Raw genomic sequence first — 19,022 nt, forward strand, 5'->3', positions numbered from 1 at the left:
GAAGAGGAAGAGGAAGAGGAAGAGGAAGAGGAAGAGGAAGAGGAAGACCACTTATTATTAAAAATAAAATAAAAATTCTAAAAAAATTTTAAAATGTTACATATACGCTTATTATATAAACGTTAATCTGAAGTCAGTTATAGTGAAAAATTCATTGTATCATTACCGGCGTGATTGGTGATCGTTTCCTTAATTTTTTGCAGAAAGGTTATGCTAATATGAGATATTACCTATATCATTCATATATTTACGTATTACCTGTGTACTCACAAATATACGGTTGAAGCAAATATATGTAAGTTTTTTTACTTCGCCTGGAAAAGTTTATATAAATTTAAGAAGAGTAAATAGAACTTATTTTATATCAGACTTCACGCAAAAAAGTCATTTGCCCCTGAACACATAGCTGGGTTAAAGCGAAGGGGAATAGAACAGTTCTCTTCTCCTTCTCCGCTTTTTCGTACACGACGAAGTGTATGTATCATACGATTGATGTTGTTGTTTATGTGTAAAGGGGAGCGCATCTATGCAAATGCAGAACGGAACAACGACGCGCTCAAACTTTCTTTCTGATCTGATTTTCAAGCAAACAACAAGTGAGTATTTTTTCTCCAGAGAAAACCACGTTTTTAAAATTGTTTTCTGATAAAAACAACCATTTGAGTAAATATTTAGAATATTTTGCATCTATTTGATAGGAAACGACCTGGATTACCGCCACACATGCTAAACTTGAAAATAGGAGCACCGATTATTATGTTGAGAAACATAAATCAACCACGACTATGTAATGGCACTCGATTAACAGTTAAGAGATTGATGAATAACGTCATTGAAGCAACAATTTTGAATGGAAAATACTCTGGTGAAGACGTTTTAATACCGCGAATACCAATGATACCATCGGATATGCCGTTTGAATTCAAACGTCTTCAATTTCCGGTTCGCCTTGCATTCGCGATTACTATCAATAAGTCACAAGGCCAAACTTTATCAATTTGTGGTATTGATTTAGAATACCCATGTTTTTCTCATGGCCAACTTTATGTTTCATGCTCAAGAGTTGGTAAGCCATCGGTATTGTTCATTTATTCAACAACGCATGGAAAAACGAAGAATATTGTATACCAAAGAGCATTACAATAAAAAAAGTAATAAAGTAAATCACATCAAACGTTTTTTAATTGCTACAACTATCCAAAACTTCTTTCATTACTATTCATGCGCGAGAATTTTTATAAAAAACACACAGTATTTTTCGGCTTAATTTAATTAATTAATCTAGATTTTTTTAAAGACGACCAGCGGAACGGGCGGGTTTTCGCTAGTTAGATATACGAATTTCGTTATAATGTTCGTTATTGTGAAATAATCTCCTACGGATGATGATCATTATACCTTTCATGGACATGTAATTATATTCTAACTTGGTCCGATGTTATATAAAGAGTATAACAAAATTATCAGAACGTCCAGCTAAGTCGATTTACAGGGCAATTCTGGCTAAGATAGTTGAAAGTCTTTTGTAAGACAATTGAAATACACTAACTAGGCAAGATGGTTTGAAAGACTTTAGTTATTCTGGCACGAAACTTATAAAAAAGCTCGCTTGCCAACTTTCATGGTGAAAGTTTTTTTTTTTTTTGACAGAAAGCTCTTGTATATCATTTAGCTCGTGCTGCTGTCCGTGTGAGCAGAGCACTGGCGTGCCATTGAGAGCTCCGAACTCGAGTCCTCGGCAGCGGAATTTTTTGTTTTTCTTTTTAAATTACTCTTTTTATTTAACTTCTTTAAATTTTTAGATTAAATTTTTTTTTTAAGAAAAGTAGATATTTTCTTTATTTCCTATTATTTTTCGAAACTGATTTTATTTTGTTTCCTCTTTCTTTTTTAATTTACATTTTTGATTTTAATGTTAAAAAAAAATATTTTTTTTTAAACTTCATTTAATTTTTAGAAACATATACTTTTTTAATTCCATTGTTTTTCTGTTTTTGCTTTTTTATTGTCACATTTTATTGTTTTGAAAAGAAACAAATATTTTTTAAATTCATTTAATTTTTAGGAGTTTTCTTTTGCTTTTATTTGATTTTTTCGTTTTAATTTAATTTTAATTTTTAGATTATATTACATATTTTAAAAAGCAAAACATTTAATTAAATTACATTTTTAGGAACCTACTTTGTTTTTTTAATTAATTATTTTTATTTTTTAGATTTTATTCTTAAAAAGACAACCATATTTATTTTAAGTTCATTTAATTATTAAAAACTTATATAAAATTTTAACTTTTTTTTATTTTAATCGGGATCAGTTCGGGTTCGGGTTCACTTAGTGCCCTATTTAGGATCAGAGACAAATAAAATAAAATTAAACTAATGTTTAATTCTTAACTCATATATATGCACATGCATACATATGTACACTAGACTGCATCGCTCCCCATACAAAAAACAATCGGTACTATTTTTCCACTGCAATTATAAAATCTTTTATATTTTAAGACGTCCACCAAAATATTTCGGAAAAATATTAAGATGTAAATAAGCTGGACCGATTTGAAAATAGCTCCAAAAATGGAGTTTTTTTATGAATAAAAAGAGTTTCTTAAAGATTTTTTTTTGAAAAAATTCCCTCAAATGACAAAACGGTTTAAGCTTAAAATATTTACATAAAAAAATTTAAAAAAAAATTTGAACGGAATCGTAATGATGAGATTTTTGATGCTGTTTTTTAACTTTTTTCAAAGATTGGTATAAGAAAAACTTGGATAACTGAACCTAAACTCTTCCGATTTAGACTTGAGAAGTGTCATTGGAAAGGTATTTTCTCACACTTTTTATTTCTTTACTAATAAACTTATTCAAAGGATGGAAGAGAAAGATAGGTTGAACGAACGTCATTCAAAGTTGAATTAAGATGTGTTGGTACTCGAAGAAAAAAGATGGGACACGAATGACGTTTTTTGGCCAGAAATACTGAGATCCCGTAAATTAAAATCAGAACATTTTTGGTCCAGTTATTCAAGGTTTTGGTTTGAAAAAGTAAAAAAAACAGCATCAAAAATCTCATTCTTACGATTCCGTTGAAAAGATTTTTAAATATTTTTATGCAGATTTTTTAAGCTTAATCTAATTTGTCATCGGAGGGGACTTTTTTCAAAAAGTCCTTCAAGAAACTATTTTTATTCATAAAAAACTTAATTTTTGGAGGTATTTTCAAATCGGTCCAGCTCGCTTAAATCTTAATATTTTTCCGAAATATTTTGGTGGACCTCTTAGAATATAATAAATTTTGTAATCCCGGCGGAAACCCCGCAACTTTTTTTGGTGATGCAGTCTAATGTACACACACGGTACTTTTTAGGAGTTTGTTCAATATTTGAAGTAGTTATAAGGCAATTACATAGTTGTAAGTATTTCTGAAAATCGATAATTTTTCAAAGAAATACTACACAGATAAAGACAAATAATCAGTCTCTGATGTCACGGCGATTACTACATCGATTGCAGTTCCATCAGAAAATGCAAGAAAAACGCATTTTAGGTATTATAGGTGTAAAAGGATACATACACATTTAAATAAACTAAATAAAAAAATATATACAATTTTATATTTTTTACTTACGGTCACTTGTCCGTTTGGCGTCTCTGGCGGTTCCCAAGTTATGACCATTGTTGAGGAACTCAGCGGTCGGACTTGCACATTGCGTGGAGCACTTTCCATTTCTGTAAGTGAGAGTAAAGGCGAAATAGTGATTGATGAAAATTGTGATAAATAGTTAGTTTTGCAATTTTTTTTTTGCTGGAAACTTCATCCGATTGCTTTCATACATTTTACGCACTTCCAACACAAATTAATTCATTAAGCAGGCAATACACTTTTCACTACTAAAATAATTTGTTTGTGTATATGTATGTATGAAAAAGGAGTACTTATCACTTGCAAACCTTTTTGTAGCACACACACGCACTCAAAATTTCAAAACGTCAATCCATCAATCATGTCATTAAAATTCAATTAAACATTTTACATTTCAACAAGGGAAGGGCAAATCCTCAGTTAATCAGCATGCCGAACACAAGAAATACATGTAAATCTCATTTTATCAATTAAGTATTCGCCTTATTAACACAAAAATTAATTCAATTATAAACACATTTATTGAGCGTCTGCCACCCCTGCTGCCCCCACCTTCAGTCACTCACACAAATCCGCTGCCAATTTATTTCCTTCATTTCACTGCAAGACCACTTCATTTCAATTTCATCGCCATGCACTCATCTTCGTTCAACGCATTCGTCATTTCTTATTTTAACTTCAATTAGTCATTATGCCACTACAGCGTAACCGCAGCATCAATTACGTGCAATTAAAAATGGAGCGAAGCGGCGAAGATCCAAATCAATATGTGCTAGGGTGGTGATGGTACCATGGAGCCCAGCAGCTGACATGTGGAAAGAGAGGAGGAGGGAGGGGAGAGCGATATGGAGCGCGCAGTTAACCAGTGAAGCAGTAGCCAGTCAGCGCGCGCCAGGCACTCTAGCAGTCAAGCAGTCAGCAAGCCAGCCAGCCAGCCAACCGGCAATTGAGCCAAAGCAAAAGTCAAGCGAGATCAGCGAAGTGAATAACCACTACTTCCTCCACATCAAACGCATAGGAAACGGAAGAGGAAACAAAGAACCGCAATGCAATTGAAGCGCATGCAGCTACGCTCACACCGTTACAAGCTCACACTTACATACATGCATTCAATCGTAAGTATGTATACGCCCACCAACATTTACACAACTCCGATATTCTCGAACGGTAAATGGTTAAATCAGGTGGTGTAGTATTGCATGTTGTTCATTAATTGCTAATTAAAAATATGCATGCACCTATATACACACATACATTATATATATATACACAATTGCATTAATAAATGATGCATTTAGCAGAAGAAAAAAAACGTCAAAATGGTCGTTGATGAGAAATGAAATGAAAAGAAATCGCGAGAAGCCAGTTGCAGTCGTAGCGGCTTAAGAAACCCGGTAAATTGTATAGAAAGTGTTGACAGAGGAAAATTATAAAAAATCGGGCAAAAGTGCTTCTCTGCAAATGGGTGTTGAGCGATAAGGAAAGCATTAACTACGGCTGAAGAAGAGTGTCGGTTCATAAGATTTAATGAGACAAATTAAATTGAGTAAATTTTAGTGAAGGAAATCAAATTTATGTATGCATATTGCATACGAGGCCCAAGGAGAAAAAAATGGGACGAAGAACTTAAATGAAACAGTAGGTAATAGTTAAGTAATACCATATTCTGACCGACCTCGAAAACATGGTTTCGTTGCTATAACTGGTTTTCGACCTAAAACTTGTGTTTTCGTCCATGTAAAATCAGTCCAACGAAAGCCATTTTTCGCTGAAAACTACTTGAAAACTCATGTTCTACTTATTCCAAACGGTGTCTGCCCTAGCTTTTTTGATTATTTATCGGAGTGGAAGTCATATTGTATCATCTATTTTGGTTTTGTTTTTGTGTAGCAAAACTGTAATCAAAGGATGTAAGAAATGTCAACGAAAACACTAACAACCGGTGCGAACAGCCTTCAGCCCACAATCCCATGATTTCCTCTTCACCACAACAGTAGTCGTTTGACTGCAAACCCATTCAAGCAGCGTGGGTTCCCATCAGGCCATGTGCCCGTTGAGAACTCCAATTACATGCCGGAGTAGTGGTTGCTCCAAGAGCGGAGGAGAGGGCGAGATCTACGCTTATCCAACATAGGCCAGGTATGTCTTTCTATCGTGCACGTAGGCTTTGCAGAACATATTCTATTTGCCCGTTCGATAAAATTATTCTTTAGCCAGAGTTTGCAGGAATGCCCGCATTATGAGCTGTACTGATTGCACATAGCAAGGTTCCTTTCCTTGCTACTTCAGCTGCAACACAGTTGCCCGGTATATCTTTATGGCCTGTCACCCATATAACATTAGTGACGTAACACCTTGCCAGTTCATTTAGAGTACGTCTACATTCCATGGCAATTTTCGATGTAGATTTGCCACAATTAAGCACTTGAATAGTCGCCTGGCTATTAGAAATGATAGTTACCGCATACAGGCTAATAAGAGAATCGATCAGCCATCTTGCGGCTTCGTTGAAAAACCAAGGCTAAGTCAGAGTTCTTGTGAGTATACCCCAGTTCCTGTTTTCAGATCCAACTTGAAGCCATCAGCGTAGATGACTGCTGAGCCAAATCACGAGATCATTACTGAATCCTCCTCCCATTACCCCTTGAGAAGATCCTTGTCTGGAAGTGATTCATTAGTCCAGTAGACTGTGTAGTCCAGGTGCCTGAAGTCTACTGGAAGACCTTCCAAAATTCTAGAGTGCCCTAATATCGTGTCACTCCATTCGATAAGTGCGCTTAATCTAATAGCCACACTGCTCAAAAAATCTGAAAGTCCTGTACGGTCCACGGGAAGGTCATGCAAAACGCTAAACAAAAATTGTCGCAGTACGCAGTATTGCTGCATTGCGCAAATGCATAAAAGGCCTTAGCTAAAAAGTACTTGTTATTCCATGAAATATATCATAATCAATAGAAATGGAAATAATGGAATTATTTCTTAGTTGCGGCCTTCTGCATTTAAGTCCTGCAAACCATGCTTTTAGAGTTATCTGAATAGAAGGGAAATCTTAAAGAATTCGTAATGAATCATTTTAAATAATTATTTCCCTTCCCAATTTTTGTCGAATTTTGTCTAAAATAAAATCAACTGTGCACATTTCGATTTTTTAAAATTAACTGATTTTTTTTTTTAGAATTTTCTTAAAGAAACCTTAGAGATAGTTCTTTACGTTAAAGATTTCGGAAACGTTGGTTTGCAGGGAGGTGACGATATGTACATGCGATTTCAAAAGTATATTCAAATGTATTTGTATTTTCAAAAAACATATTTTGTATTTAAAATTTTTTGGTAAAATTATTTTGTATTTGCATCTTAAATACTTTTTATGTTAGGCATTTGCAGTGTGTATATAAGTACTATTTTGCAAGTATTTTTATCATCCCTGAAATGCAAAAAGACGTAACAAACATCGTCGCTAAAATTCACAGTCATATCTAATAAAAAAATTCAAAATTCACTTTTTGATTTATATGATGGATTTCATCGAATTACAACTCCTACATCATTTAATGAAAAAATAAATAAAAATTTTTAGTTACGACTTTTTCCATTTAAGTTATGATGTGGTTACGTCTTTTTGCATTTCAGGTGACGATATGTGCACTCGTATGTCCGTACCGTAGGTAAAATATTTGGATAAAGCAATACTTATCCTTAGTGATAAGTGCATACAAATAATATTCCTTTTATTTCACTCTCCTCTATCATCATCGCATATTTCGTCGCAATTTAGTAGCACATGCATAGAAATTTTGCGCTTCCGAAAAAAAAAACCGCTTGCATCTTACTTCGCTTACTATCTATTAGTATTTGATTGATATGATGATTGTGTGTGCAATAGCAGACGTTTAAATTCTTGTACAAAATTTACATATTAATATGCTTCTGCAGCATTTGTATAGCAAAAAGTTTAACTTAATATTATTCTTGCATTTCATGCACTCAACGCCACCGAACTTTATGCCCAAACATACACACACACACACACACACACATAGAAAAAGCTTCCATTATTCCGTCCGCATTGGTTTTAAAATACATATATTCTTGCATTCACTTATTTGGAAATTGGCGCTGAAATAACTTTTTGCGAAATTTATTTATTTGTGTTACTTTTTTCGTTTTGTTTTATTCAAATAAACTTTCCTTTCATATGTACGTCGACCTTCTGACTGTCGTCAGATCTGGCTTTCAATCTTGCAAGTATCTCCAAATTTATTCAAGCAATTTTATGCTAGTATTATTATGTAGTCTTATCAGCAATTCAATTTTGAAATTGTTAAGATTATTTATTTGGATACTGAAGATATGAAGATACACATTGTTTTGTTTGTCTGTAGGATTGCTTGGCGCTGTGAGCTGGACAAGGTTACACGTGTAGTGTAATGCGCCTGCTAGTAGACTACATATTTATATACATACATGTGTACATGCATACATAAATATATTTTAATTTTATTATCTGATTGGTGAATATTTTTTTTGAGGAATCTCTTTTATGAAAATCCTAATTGAATGTAGTCTATTTTTAAAGATGTTTGCCAAAAGATACTACAGTGTTTTGTGTTTACGATAGCGGTACAAAAGTGAATTCCAAGAGAGAAAAAGACGCATCAAAAGAGTCTACTAAAATACTTAAAGCTTAAAATTAAAAATTTCATATGAGATTCGGTTTTTGAATAGGTGCTTAACATTTAGTTCATTATGTGATCGAATTAATTAATATTTAATGATAAATTTTAATAAAGCAGTGAAGTTTTTATCTGTTTTATACCTTTCATGAACATAAAATGGTATTATAACTTTGGTCCGATGTTTCTAACTGTTAGTAAAGTAACCCTTTTCTTGTATGACACCTGCATTAAAATTTTGAATTTAACTTTTCATTAAATAAGTTTTGTTTTTCGAAACAGCTGGCAACCCTCTTCGAAAATACTTTCTAATTAAAGCTTTCTTAAACGTCTCTACTTTTATATATTTTTATACACTTTTCACTTAGTTTGCTGACTAAATTAATTTTGAATTTTTTAACATGCGGCAACCCTAGTCAAAAATATTTTCAAACAAAAGTACCTCTTTTGATACCTACATACATAAAAAATGTTAATTTAGTCTGCTTAGATTACAAATTTCCAAACATGCGTCAGTGTCTTTAAAAATTTGTTCCACGAAAAGCTCGCTGGTATTTCACTCACTTGAAGTCCTTATTAAAATATTTCGCTAAACTTGCTAATTACATTGAATTTAAATATCTAAACAGATGGCAACCCTCTTTAGAAATTATTAAAGAAAACGTTCTTAAACTTCAATCAGTTGATGCCCATATAAATATCGTCACTACCCTGCGGTGAAACCCGAAACTAGTCAGGAAAAATACTAGTTTACAACTAGAATTTCCTGACTGAAACCGAACTAGTTCGAAAATGACCAGAGTTGTACCAAGTACAAAACGATTTATTCATGCTCTGTTTTATTTGACTTCGACAGTTTAATACACAATACACTTTTATTTGGGTATATTGTAAACCGTTAAAGCGAGTACGTAGTCGCAATTATACCACGCCTGTTAAATAATGATTAATATTCATAATGATTATTAACTAAACATTTTTTTTTGTTATAACCGTTTAATGTTTAAATACCGATATTAGCACCTTTTTAATGATTAATAATGAGTTAAACACATTTTTTAATTAATTATCCAAATCTCAAATTTTAAACATTATTTATTACTTTTAAAAAATTTTAAAAAGAAACGACTGAAATAGTTAATGAATTTAATTTATTTTAATGAAAACTTATATTTTTTTGTTTAGTTCACTCAAAAATTAACTGAAGTATTCGTTTTATTTTCAACTAAAATGCTTTCTTTTGCATATTCAATATTATTTAAAAAGATAAAAATATAGTATTTATTGTACCTGAAGGCTTTTACTTTTAATATCATTTAATGGAAAATGCATTTAACTTATGTTCGAAAGTTTGAAATATTTATGTATCTATTTTTCCTTTTTATTTATACTAAAAAAATTTAACACTAATTATTGACAAATCTATGGCTGCTAAATAAAAATGTGCAATGTATTAAAATGTACTTAATCAAAAGTTTTTTTTTTTTTTTCTTGAATTTGTTGTATTTTTTGACATCGAAAGTAGTGGTTTTGGTCCATAATTGGACTAGTATTTTTCACTCTATTTTAAACTAGTATGAGACTGGTATATTTCTGATCGAAATCTGACAATTGTCATCTCGTAGGACATCCCCATGTTAAAAATACCAGTTGATTGCATGGAAAAAAGATAGTTGGCTGACTAGTTGGGCATGCGGTTCATAATAGTTGTGAGGTAGTTTGCAACTAGTACATTTGACTACAGGGTAGCCACGCCCAAAGGCGCGTCATTGTTTTGACGGCGAAAAAGTACGTATTGACGAAAAAAGATGCGTAAACAAACTTCGGCGAAAAAAGACGCGTTAACATAGATTTATGCCTAGCCAAGAACTGTCAATTCAGGACTATTCCCCAAAATCACTTTGGGGAATGTACACTCGCATAGTTTACCGCGAAAATAAGCATACGCGGCTTTCTTCGCCATCGACTAGGTTTAGGCTGAAGATTTTTAAGCGTCTTTTTTCGCGGTAAACTTTTGAGCTCGCACCTTTGTAATTGTCTAGGTACGATATATTTTGCTTAACTTGTTAATTTAATTAATTTTAAATTTCTAAAAAGGTGGCAACCCTTTTAAAAATATTTTCGAAATAAAGCTTTCTTAAATCCTCTTGTTTGAACTCATATTAGAAGATTTCATTTAAATTGGTAATTAAAATAACTTTATAATTATGAAAAAAGGTGGCAACCCGATTCAAAAATATTTTAGAAATAAAGCTTTATTAAATCTCTACCGCTTGATACACATATAAAAGAATTTAATTTCAATAAGCTCGCCAGTTAAATAGATTTCGAATTTCTTAACAGATGGCAACACTTTTAAAAAATATTTTCTAAATAATTCGACTGACACACAGACATTGTAATATTTTAACTAACACATTAGCTGCGATCCAATAATTTTCCTATAAAAATGGCAAACAGCAAGTATTACTCTCTGAAGTGAGAGTATAAAGTGAGTAAAAACAAAAAGTACGGGAACCCAAAAAGCATTTTTCCTGTAGAAATGTTAACCAGTGATCGCTTGACACTTTTCATGATTTTACCAGAAGAAAAATTTCTGGTAAAATCTTGCAACTTCGTTCTCTATACAACTCTTCAAAAATCGCACTCATTTACAGGATTTTGGATTACGGGAACAATTCTCCTGTAACTTCCTGCAAGTTCGTGTAAAATCCTTCAAGTTCATGGAGTACCGGATCACAGATATAATTTTATTGATTTTAAATTTCGAAAAAAGTGGTATTTCTATTTTAAAAAACATCCTATATGATAATCCAGGATAAACATACCCACACACTCATTCGCTTACTCGCCTACTCACTCATTCAGTCACTCATTCACAAACTTTCACATTTAATATACTCATTGTAGGCATCCGTAACGGGATATGCTTTTTAATATTCTTTCGTCATTGCGCTATTTGCACCCCAGTTTGGCTCGAAGTACACTTTTTTATTTTCTGTCTTCATTTTAATTTGAATTCTCCTTGAGATATTTTTTTCCAATTTTTACTCCATTCTCCATTTGCAAATTTTCAGTTGTAAGAGGCCATGTAATGTCCAAAATCAGCATCAATATTTACTCGCATCCACTGCTCACAATTAAACCCTATACGAAAGTTCAAAAATAATTTCTGGAGATACATTTTTTTCTCCCACAAAGTATATGTATGTATGTATATGCCAAACAATTTAACACATTTTAAAACTTTTGAGTAGCATCCAAAAATTTATTACGCTAATTTAAGTTGTGTTTGTACTCTCAATAGTTTTGGATGCGAAATTTGGAGTACCAAAACCAAGTCACACATGTACATACATACATATGTATGTAAACACCAATACGAAGGCATAGACATTAATATCACTACCAGCCCAGCGCACAATGGGCCATAGCCGGAAAAAAAATCAAAGTGAAATTTTGATGTTTTGATATTTCCAACTTGTTAAGAAATGTCCAATTACATAGAAAAAATTATACTTTGGTATTTTAAAGTCCACCTTAGTAGTTTTTTTGTTGGTCAAATTTGATGCTTCGAAGCTTTGTTTTCTAAAAATTACACAAATCAAATAGACATTTTTAAAACGTTGTGAGTTGTTTATCACAGTGGTGTGCTAGAATGGTGAAAATAATGTTTTTGGCATAGAAAATGATGCTCTTTCTTTATGAAATATAAAAAAACAATTAATATGTGATCAGGGACGTCGCTAGAGGAATGTGTCAAAATTAGGCGTTTTTTCGTCAAAAAATATGAACAAAGTCGAACTTTTTTGGACAATCTAAACACTGTACTGTCATGTACTTTTCTTAAATTTTTTTTTGTGAGACTCTCCACGGTTCCTACTTTTAGATACTGCTTAAGCCAGACATTGCACGACCTTGCAACAATGTCAAATTCCATATTTTATCAAGCAGAGTCAGTACGAAAAAATGGTCATAGCTACCCAAGAGTTGCGATTGATGAAGCAGATGAAAGTTCACACACCGACAGTCACATTTCGCAGACATAACTCAAAAAATATACTTAAAACATAATTGATTATATTAAACAATTTTACATTCAAACTTGAAATTGTGTTTTCTTTGCAGTGTAAAGCTTTAAAATTAATTTAAACTGTAAATACGTTTTTCGATTATATTGGAAGGTTAAAAACTATATTTCCAATATCTACACAAAATGCTCTTTCTCTTCATCAAAATCTGTAGAAGTTAAGAAAGTACCACGAAGGTCAGGACTGGGCTAAAAATCAATATTTTTTGTATCACACGTTAGGGTAGCAAGTATTCAAAAGATGAAGCAAATGTGACGATAAATAGGATTCTTTAGGATAGCTCTCAATCCCTTAGCCTCCTATCGGGAAAAATCCTTCTGAAATCCTTTTCACAAAATAACAATCATTCAATGCGATTTTGAAATCTGGCAGAAAATTCTTCCCAAATTGAATGATGTAGATGCATCCATAACCTTATCATAAGTAGTTCCAGAGATAAGCGATGTGGAAATTGCATTTTGTATGGGAGATGCCACATCCCTTTCCAATTAAAATCACTTTTCGCCATAAGTACGTTAGAAAAAGCGGTTCCAGAGATAAGCGATTGAGAATTTCAGTTGGTATTGGAAATGCCACGCCCCCTTTTCCAATACCTATAATTTTTCGCCGTAAATAAGGTATTTACAATTTATGCATCCGTGCCACGCCCCCTGTATAATGGGGTTAACATTTCTGGATTAGAGAAAGTTATATCCTTCCAAGAGAACGGTGCCCTCAAAAAAGGGGGTTGAAAATTGTATTGTGGCGTATTCATATATATGTATATAGATACCTTCAATATACCGTTTTTGCTACAAACCCTTCTCAAGGGTCCTCTGGTGTCATCTAATCGATCTTTGATCAAGGCAAAATTTTGTATCTAAGCATCTGAAGCAATAAAATATTTTTTTTCGGCTAACTTGTATGAGGCGGCCCACTGTGCAGCGCTCGCCATACAAGTAACAGCATGTACCGAGCAAATAACTTGGGCAATTAATTTTGTGCGAGCGTCTGTATGCACATGTAGTATATGTGTTTACACGTGTTTATATGTATTTACGCAATGCTTGTATACTTTTAGGCTTTAGTGGTTAAAGTTTGTCCGTAACGGAGTTTTGTCTTTGCAAGGCAAGACTTCCGTTGCAACTTTCACGCTTTCCGAACAAACAAATAACGATGCAAGAACACATACTAAATAGTACATACATAAGCAAGTGTGCTGGTATCTAGTTTGCACTACATCTACATAAATATGTATGTGCGAATATTTGCTATCTGCGCAGAGGCAAGTGACCGCAAAGGTACTAACTAATACGGCTTTTTGCAACACCACTTATCGCGTGCGTTTGTTTGCATGTGCATAGCTATACGTATGTGTATGTACATATGTACATATATTTGCAATAGTTTCAAATTCTTCGTCATAATTTATTTACATTGTCATCCGCATATGTGCTTGCGTTTGCGTATTTTTGCGAACGCGCATCAAGCGAAAGTTTTTACCTACTATCGCTCATCGTTTGCTAGCAAACTTACATAAACTCCAACTACAATAAATATTTGTGCCTCAAAATTGGCAAGAAGTTATTTTTGGTAAGCGAAATTAGTGCTAAATAGGACTAAATAGGATTATGGAAAATTTTCGCGCGGCAGGATGTTCGCAAGCTTTTGCGTGTGTGTGTGTGTGTGTGTATGTATGTAGTTGAAGTTGTAAGTGTAAAAAATGCTGCGACATGACGCTTTTGCAGCTGCATTGAAGTTTTGCGGGTTAACTATCAAAGATAAAAGCGATTTGTGTTTTGAACTCTACACGAAGTAAAGCGCTGAGAACAAAGAATTAGTGGCTTCTTAAGTCAATTTTAGTTTTAATAAAAAGAAATTCGAGGAAGGTAAAATAAATGATTTTTTATTGTTGCATTTAAGTAATCCTACTCCTTTGTGATATATGAGGGACGGGGCAGGAAATTGGACAATGAGCAGTAAGACATGCCTCAAGCTTTTCCTCGATGCCCATTTTTCATATTAACCACCTAGTAGGCGAAGTCCTGCATTTGTACCCGCTCAGCTGCAAAAGACTCTGGAGTTGCTCTGCGGCTAGATGGCGCTAATTACGTTGTGAGAGTGTACATCTCCAGTACGCTTGGATAGAGGTCGGGGTAGCGTTTACACCGAAGGCCAGCGACATAATTTCAGAACAATCAGTCTTTCTTCACATGATAAACAGCGGCACATCACAGGCTGGAGTTTACTCATTCGTCCTTTGGATTGAGGTCGTTAATAATGTTGTCAGATAATTTTTTCTAAAAGTTGTGGATTCTCAAGAAAAAAACCTGTGTTTTCAGCAAAAAAATTATAATAGCAAAAAACAAAGGGATATTTGAAAACTAACGATACTCTTAAATTTTATGCGAGCATTGAAGTTGGCTTTTTTTCCGTTGGTTTAAATCACTTAAAAATTTAGTTAAAAAAAAAACGAAAGAGATATTTTTATATAGTTGTTTGTTCAAATCTGAAATTTTGGATATTAAAATTCGCACTATGAAGTAATTAAAAAAAACTGTAAAAAACTGTAAATATGTATGGCAACTGAGGCCCCAAAAACTGGAGACAAGAGGCTACCAGACGATTAACTATTCGTATGACGTTGAACTTTTATGGAGAGGTAAACTTGAAGAACCCTCCATGATCTGATAAAAGGTTACTTGATCCTGCTGACTTACTTATATACATAAGTGGTCTGCGAGCAGTGGACTCGCTGTAAATCTTAGTAAGATGGAACTCGCCTTGTTCACAAGGCATATAGGATACTCCACACAATTCTTTCGTCAAACAGAGGCATTCGCCTGACGTTTTCCGATAGAGCTAACTAAGCGCTTGGGTTCAATTCAAGATGTGAAGCTATCGTGAAAGCATAAAATTGGGTAAAGGGTGAAGTAGGTATTAGTGGCGCTTGATTGTCAAAAGGCGCAATTGGTAAGAGAGGATTCCTTTATCCTAAGGTAATTTCCTGACTCTATGAAACACATGTATGCACTCGGATAAAACTTTGTTGATCAGAATGCTGGCGCAAGTTAACGTGCCATTCGTATTGGAATCAGTGGGGTACTTCATGTAATGCTTAAAATAAGGCTTGTTGGCATCGCAGCAAGGCCTGTAGTCAAACTTAGGTCGCTGCTGCTTGAATGAGTCAGAATCTGGACACTATAATATTCTTGGAGGCTCCACCTTTATTCGTAATAACCTGGATCGCTGAGTGGTTATGATGAAATTAATAAATTCGGCAACGATGAACTTTTACCCGAAAGGATCGAAGCTTGAAGGAAGCGTAGGTGAGGTGGTCTTTTGCAGGCAACTCTGTGAATCTTAAATGTAGGCTTTCAGTTCGCGTAGTATTTGCCTAGCAGATGTAGCTGATGGAGTATATGAGATGTAGATGAAGAAGAAGGTAAAGGCGAAGCTGAATATAAAGATGGAAGTTATGACGAAGATGAATATGGTAATGAAGATGTAGGTGAATGCGGAGATGAAGATGATGAAGAAGATTATGGTAAGAAATGAAGATAAAGATGAAGAATATATTAGAAAATATGCATCTGACTTTGTGGATTTTTACTCTGAAGTTTATCTTCCCCAATGCGTAGTGACTCGACGAAATCATCTTTTTTATTGTCGCCGAAAAGAAAGCTTTCGATTTTTTGTTTCTAGAACATTACCAACTGGCAAATATCGAAAAAATATGTCTCCCGCTGTCAAAAGTCATACAAGTATGCATGCATTGCAAACATCCCATACTCGCGCCAAGGATTTTAGACCTATCAGTCTATCATCTTTCCAGCTCAAGATATTGGAGCGACTGATTGAATCCTTTCTTAGGGAATCGGTTGCAGACAAGCTTATGGCTTCGCAGCATGCCTATATGAAGGGGAAGTCCACCGAAACAGCGCTACACGAAATCGTGTCGCATATTGAGAAATCCCTTGCGATAAAGGAATACACCTTGATAGCATTCTTAGACATTGAGGGTGCTTTCAACAACATCACACCTGAAGCAATCACATCAGCTCTAACTGGTCTGGACATCGACTCACGGCTGGTGTCGCTTATACGACAGCTGCTAGTTGGCAGGGTCGTGCGGGCGGAACTGGCGGGCGTGTCGCTGGACAGATACGTTTGCAGGGGAACCCCGCAGGGTGGGGTCCTCTCCCCCCTTCTTTGGGTCATGGCGATTAATGAATTATTGCAGACCCTGGAAGGGGGGGGAGGCTCCAAGGTCATAGCGTATGCTGACGACCTTGCGGTGGTTGTGAGTGGAAAATTTCCACAAACTCTTTGTGACATTATGCAGGACAGACTAAGGTTAATCGAGAGATGGACCAAGGAAAAAGGTCTGGGTGTTAACCCAGAAAAAACGGACCTGGTGCTTTTTACCAGGAAGTACAAAATCCCCTCACTTCAGCTCCCTGCCATAGGCAATAAGATTCTGAAGCTAGGGGAGTCTGCAAAATATCTAGGCGTAGTCCTGGACAAAAAGCTTAACTGGGCGCAAAATATACAAGAGCGTGTTAAAAAAGCGACGGTAGCCCTCTACAGTTGCAAGGGGGCGATTGGGCGTAGCTGGGGGCTGTCCCCTAGCATCATGTATTGGTTATACACGGTAGTTGTTAGGCCGATTCTATTATATGGGGTCTTGGTATGGTGGCCAAGTCTCAACAGGAAATCTACAACTGAAGCACTCCAAAAGGTGCAAAGAACTGCGATGCTCTGCATCTGTGGGGCCCTGCGCACAACTCCATCGGAGGCTATGTGCGTGCTCCTCGATATTTTACCAATTGAAATTGTTGGAAAGCAATCAGCGGGGTGTGCCGCCTTGAGGTTGAGGGAACTACCAGGCTGGAGGGACACTCAGGAAGGCCACACCGCAATCTTAAAGGACATAAATATACCGGACACGGATTACTGTGCACCAAGGTTGAACTTCACAAAGAGGTATAGGATTTCCATTCCAGATAGAAAATTCTGGTCAGGAGGGGCTCCCGATGACAATGGATCACTCCACCTCTACACCGATGGCTCTAAGCTAGACGGCAAGGTAGGAGGGGGGGTCTTCTCGGCCCGACTGGGGCTGGAAATATGTTTTCGCTTACCCAACCACTGCAGCGTCTTTCAAGCTGAGGTCGCTGCCATACAGGAAGCGGTTGAACACCTACGTACAAGAGAAGTCATTTATAACGATATCTTCATCTACTCAGACAGTCAGGCCGCACTCAAAGCGCTCGACTCGGTCACATGCAGTTCAAAAACCGTAGCGGACTGTCGCAGATCTCTAAACGAGATGGCTGAGCAGTCTGCTCTTCACTTGGTATGGGTTCCGGGGCACCGGAACATACCAGGCAACGAAAAGGCGGACGAACTTGCAAGAGAGGGCACATCCGCTCCACTTTCGCAGGCCTGGAAGGGATTAGGCATGCCGCTCGCTACCTGCAAGCTCATTCTAAGGGATCTGTCTCTTAAACTAGCAAGGGACAGGTGGGATAGCCTCACCACTTGCAACAACACGAAGCTTACATGGCCTAAATGGGACAAAAAGCGGTCGAAGGATCTCCTCATGCTGAGCAAAGGAGACCTAGCCGCAGCTGTGGGTCTGCTAACAGGCCATGTTGCTATCGGGGGGCACGCGGAGAGGTTAGGGATCCCCCATAACGACTTCTGCAGAAGCTGCAGAAATGAGGAAGAGCCAGAAACCTTGCGGCACCTGTTATGCGAGTGCCCCGCACTTTGTAGAAGAAGACAAAAGTTCATGGGTTCAGGATTCTTTGAGGACCTAACCGACATAGCCGAAGTAGGCATACGGCAACTTCTGGGTTTCGCAAAATCCACACGATGGTTTGAGTAGGAGGGTTCTAACGATCCGCGTGGTATCACAACGGGCCCACAACCTAGGGCCTATGTGTGCTAGTGGGGTCACTGGCAGCCACTTTAACCTAACCTAACCTATGCATGCATTAACACTGTAGAGCAAAACTGAGTACATGGTGGCTTTTGCCAAAAATTTATATTTTCAACTTTTTAATCTGAATTTTGAGAAAATTTTGCAAAAAAAAAAAATTACTAAAAATCCACTCGAATTTTTAGAGGGCTGACACTTGCACCTCATCAGACTAAGTATAATATGGGCTATAACACTGCATACACAAAAAATTTCTGAAAATTCAGATTAAAAAGTTGAAAATTTTGTTGAAAGTTTGTTAAATATTTCTTAGCTCTGTATAAAAATTTAAAGTTTGATTTAAATGGTTTTGGTTAAAACATGAGCCTTATTTTTATAAAAAAAAAAAACAAATTTAATTTAAGAACTTTGCAAATATTTAGCAAAAACCACCATATACTCAGTTTTACTCTATAGTGTACATATCCATTGTAACTATAACCAAATGCCTCTGAAGCTACTAGCGCTAAATTTCAAGAGAAAATAATCCCGAAAGCTTTTGAAACAAGCATAACTGTGCTTGTATTTAAGCATTTCTTCAGCTCGAATATGGCAACTAGGCATACAATTATGCAGTTACTCAATTCAGGCGCTTGAAATATGTACATACATATGTATGCTCTTCATCCAATCGTTCATGAATCCATATTT

At 35.5% G+C, this 19,022-nt stretch overlaps 1 protein-coding gene across 1 annotated transcript in view; it reads right to left on the reverse strand.

The window, feature by feature from the left end:
* The window catches only part of LOC118735705 (tyrosine-protein phosphatase Lar), a gene marked incomplete at its 3' end in the record, with an annotated part of 988,245 nt that overhangs the window by 115,819 nt on the left and 853,404 nt on the right, over positions 1-19,022 (reverse strand). Inside the window, 1 exon segment of the mRNA XM_036465626.1 lies at positions 3,628-3,728. Within this exon segment, the coding sequence (XP_036321519.1) occupies positions 3,628-3,728 (101 nt within the window).

This window comes from Rhagoletis pomonella, unplaced genomic scaffold, assembly GCF_013731165.1.
Source record: "Rhagoletis pomonella isolate Grant_MI unplaced genomic scaffold, Rhpom_1.0 Rhpom_scaffold_00003, whole genome shotgun sequence".
Taxonomy (NCBI): Eukaryota; Metazoa; Arthropoda; class Insecta; order Diptera; family Tephritidae; genus Rhagoletis; species Rhagoletis pomonella.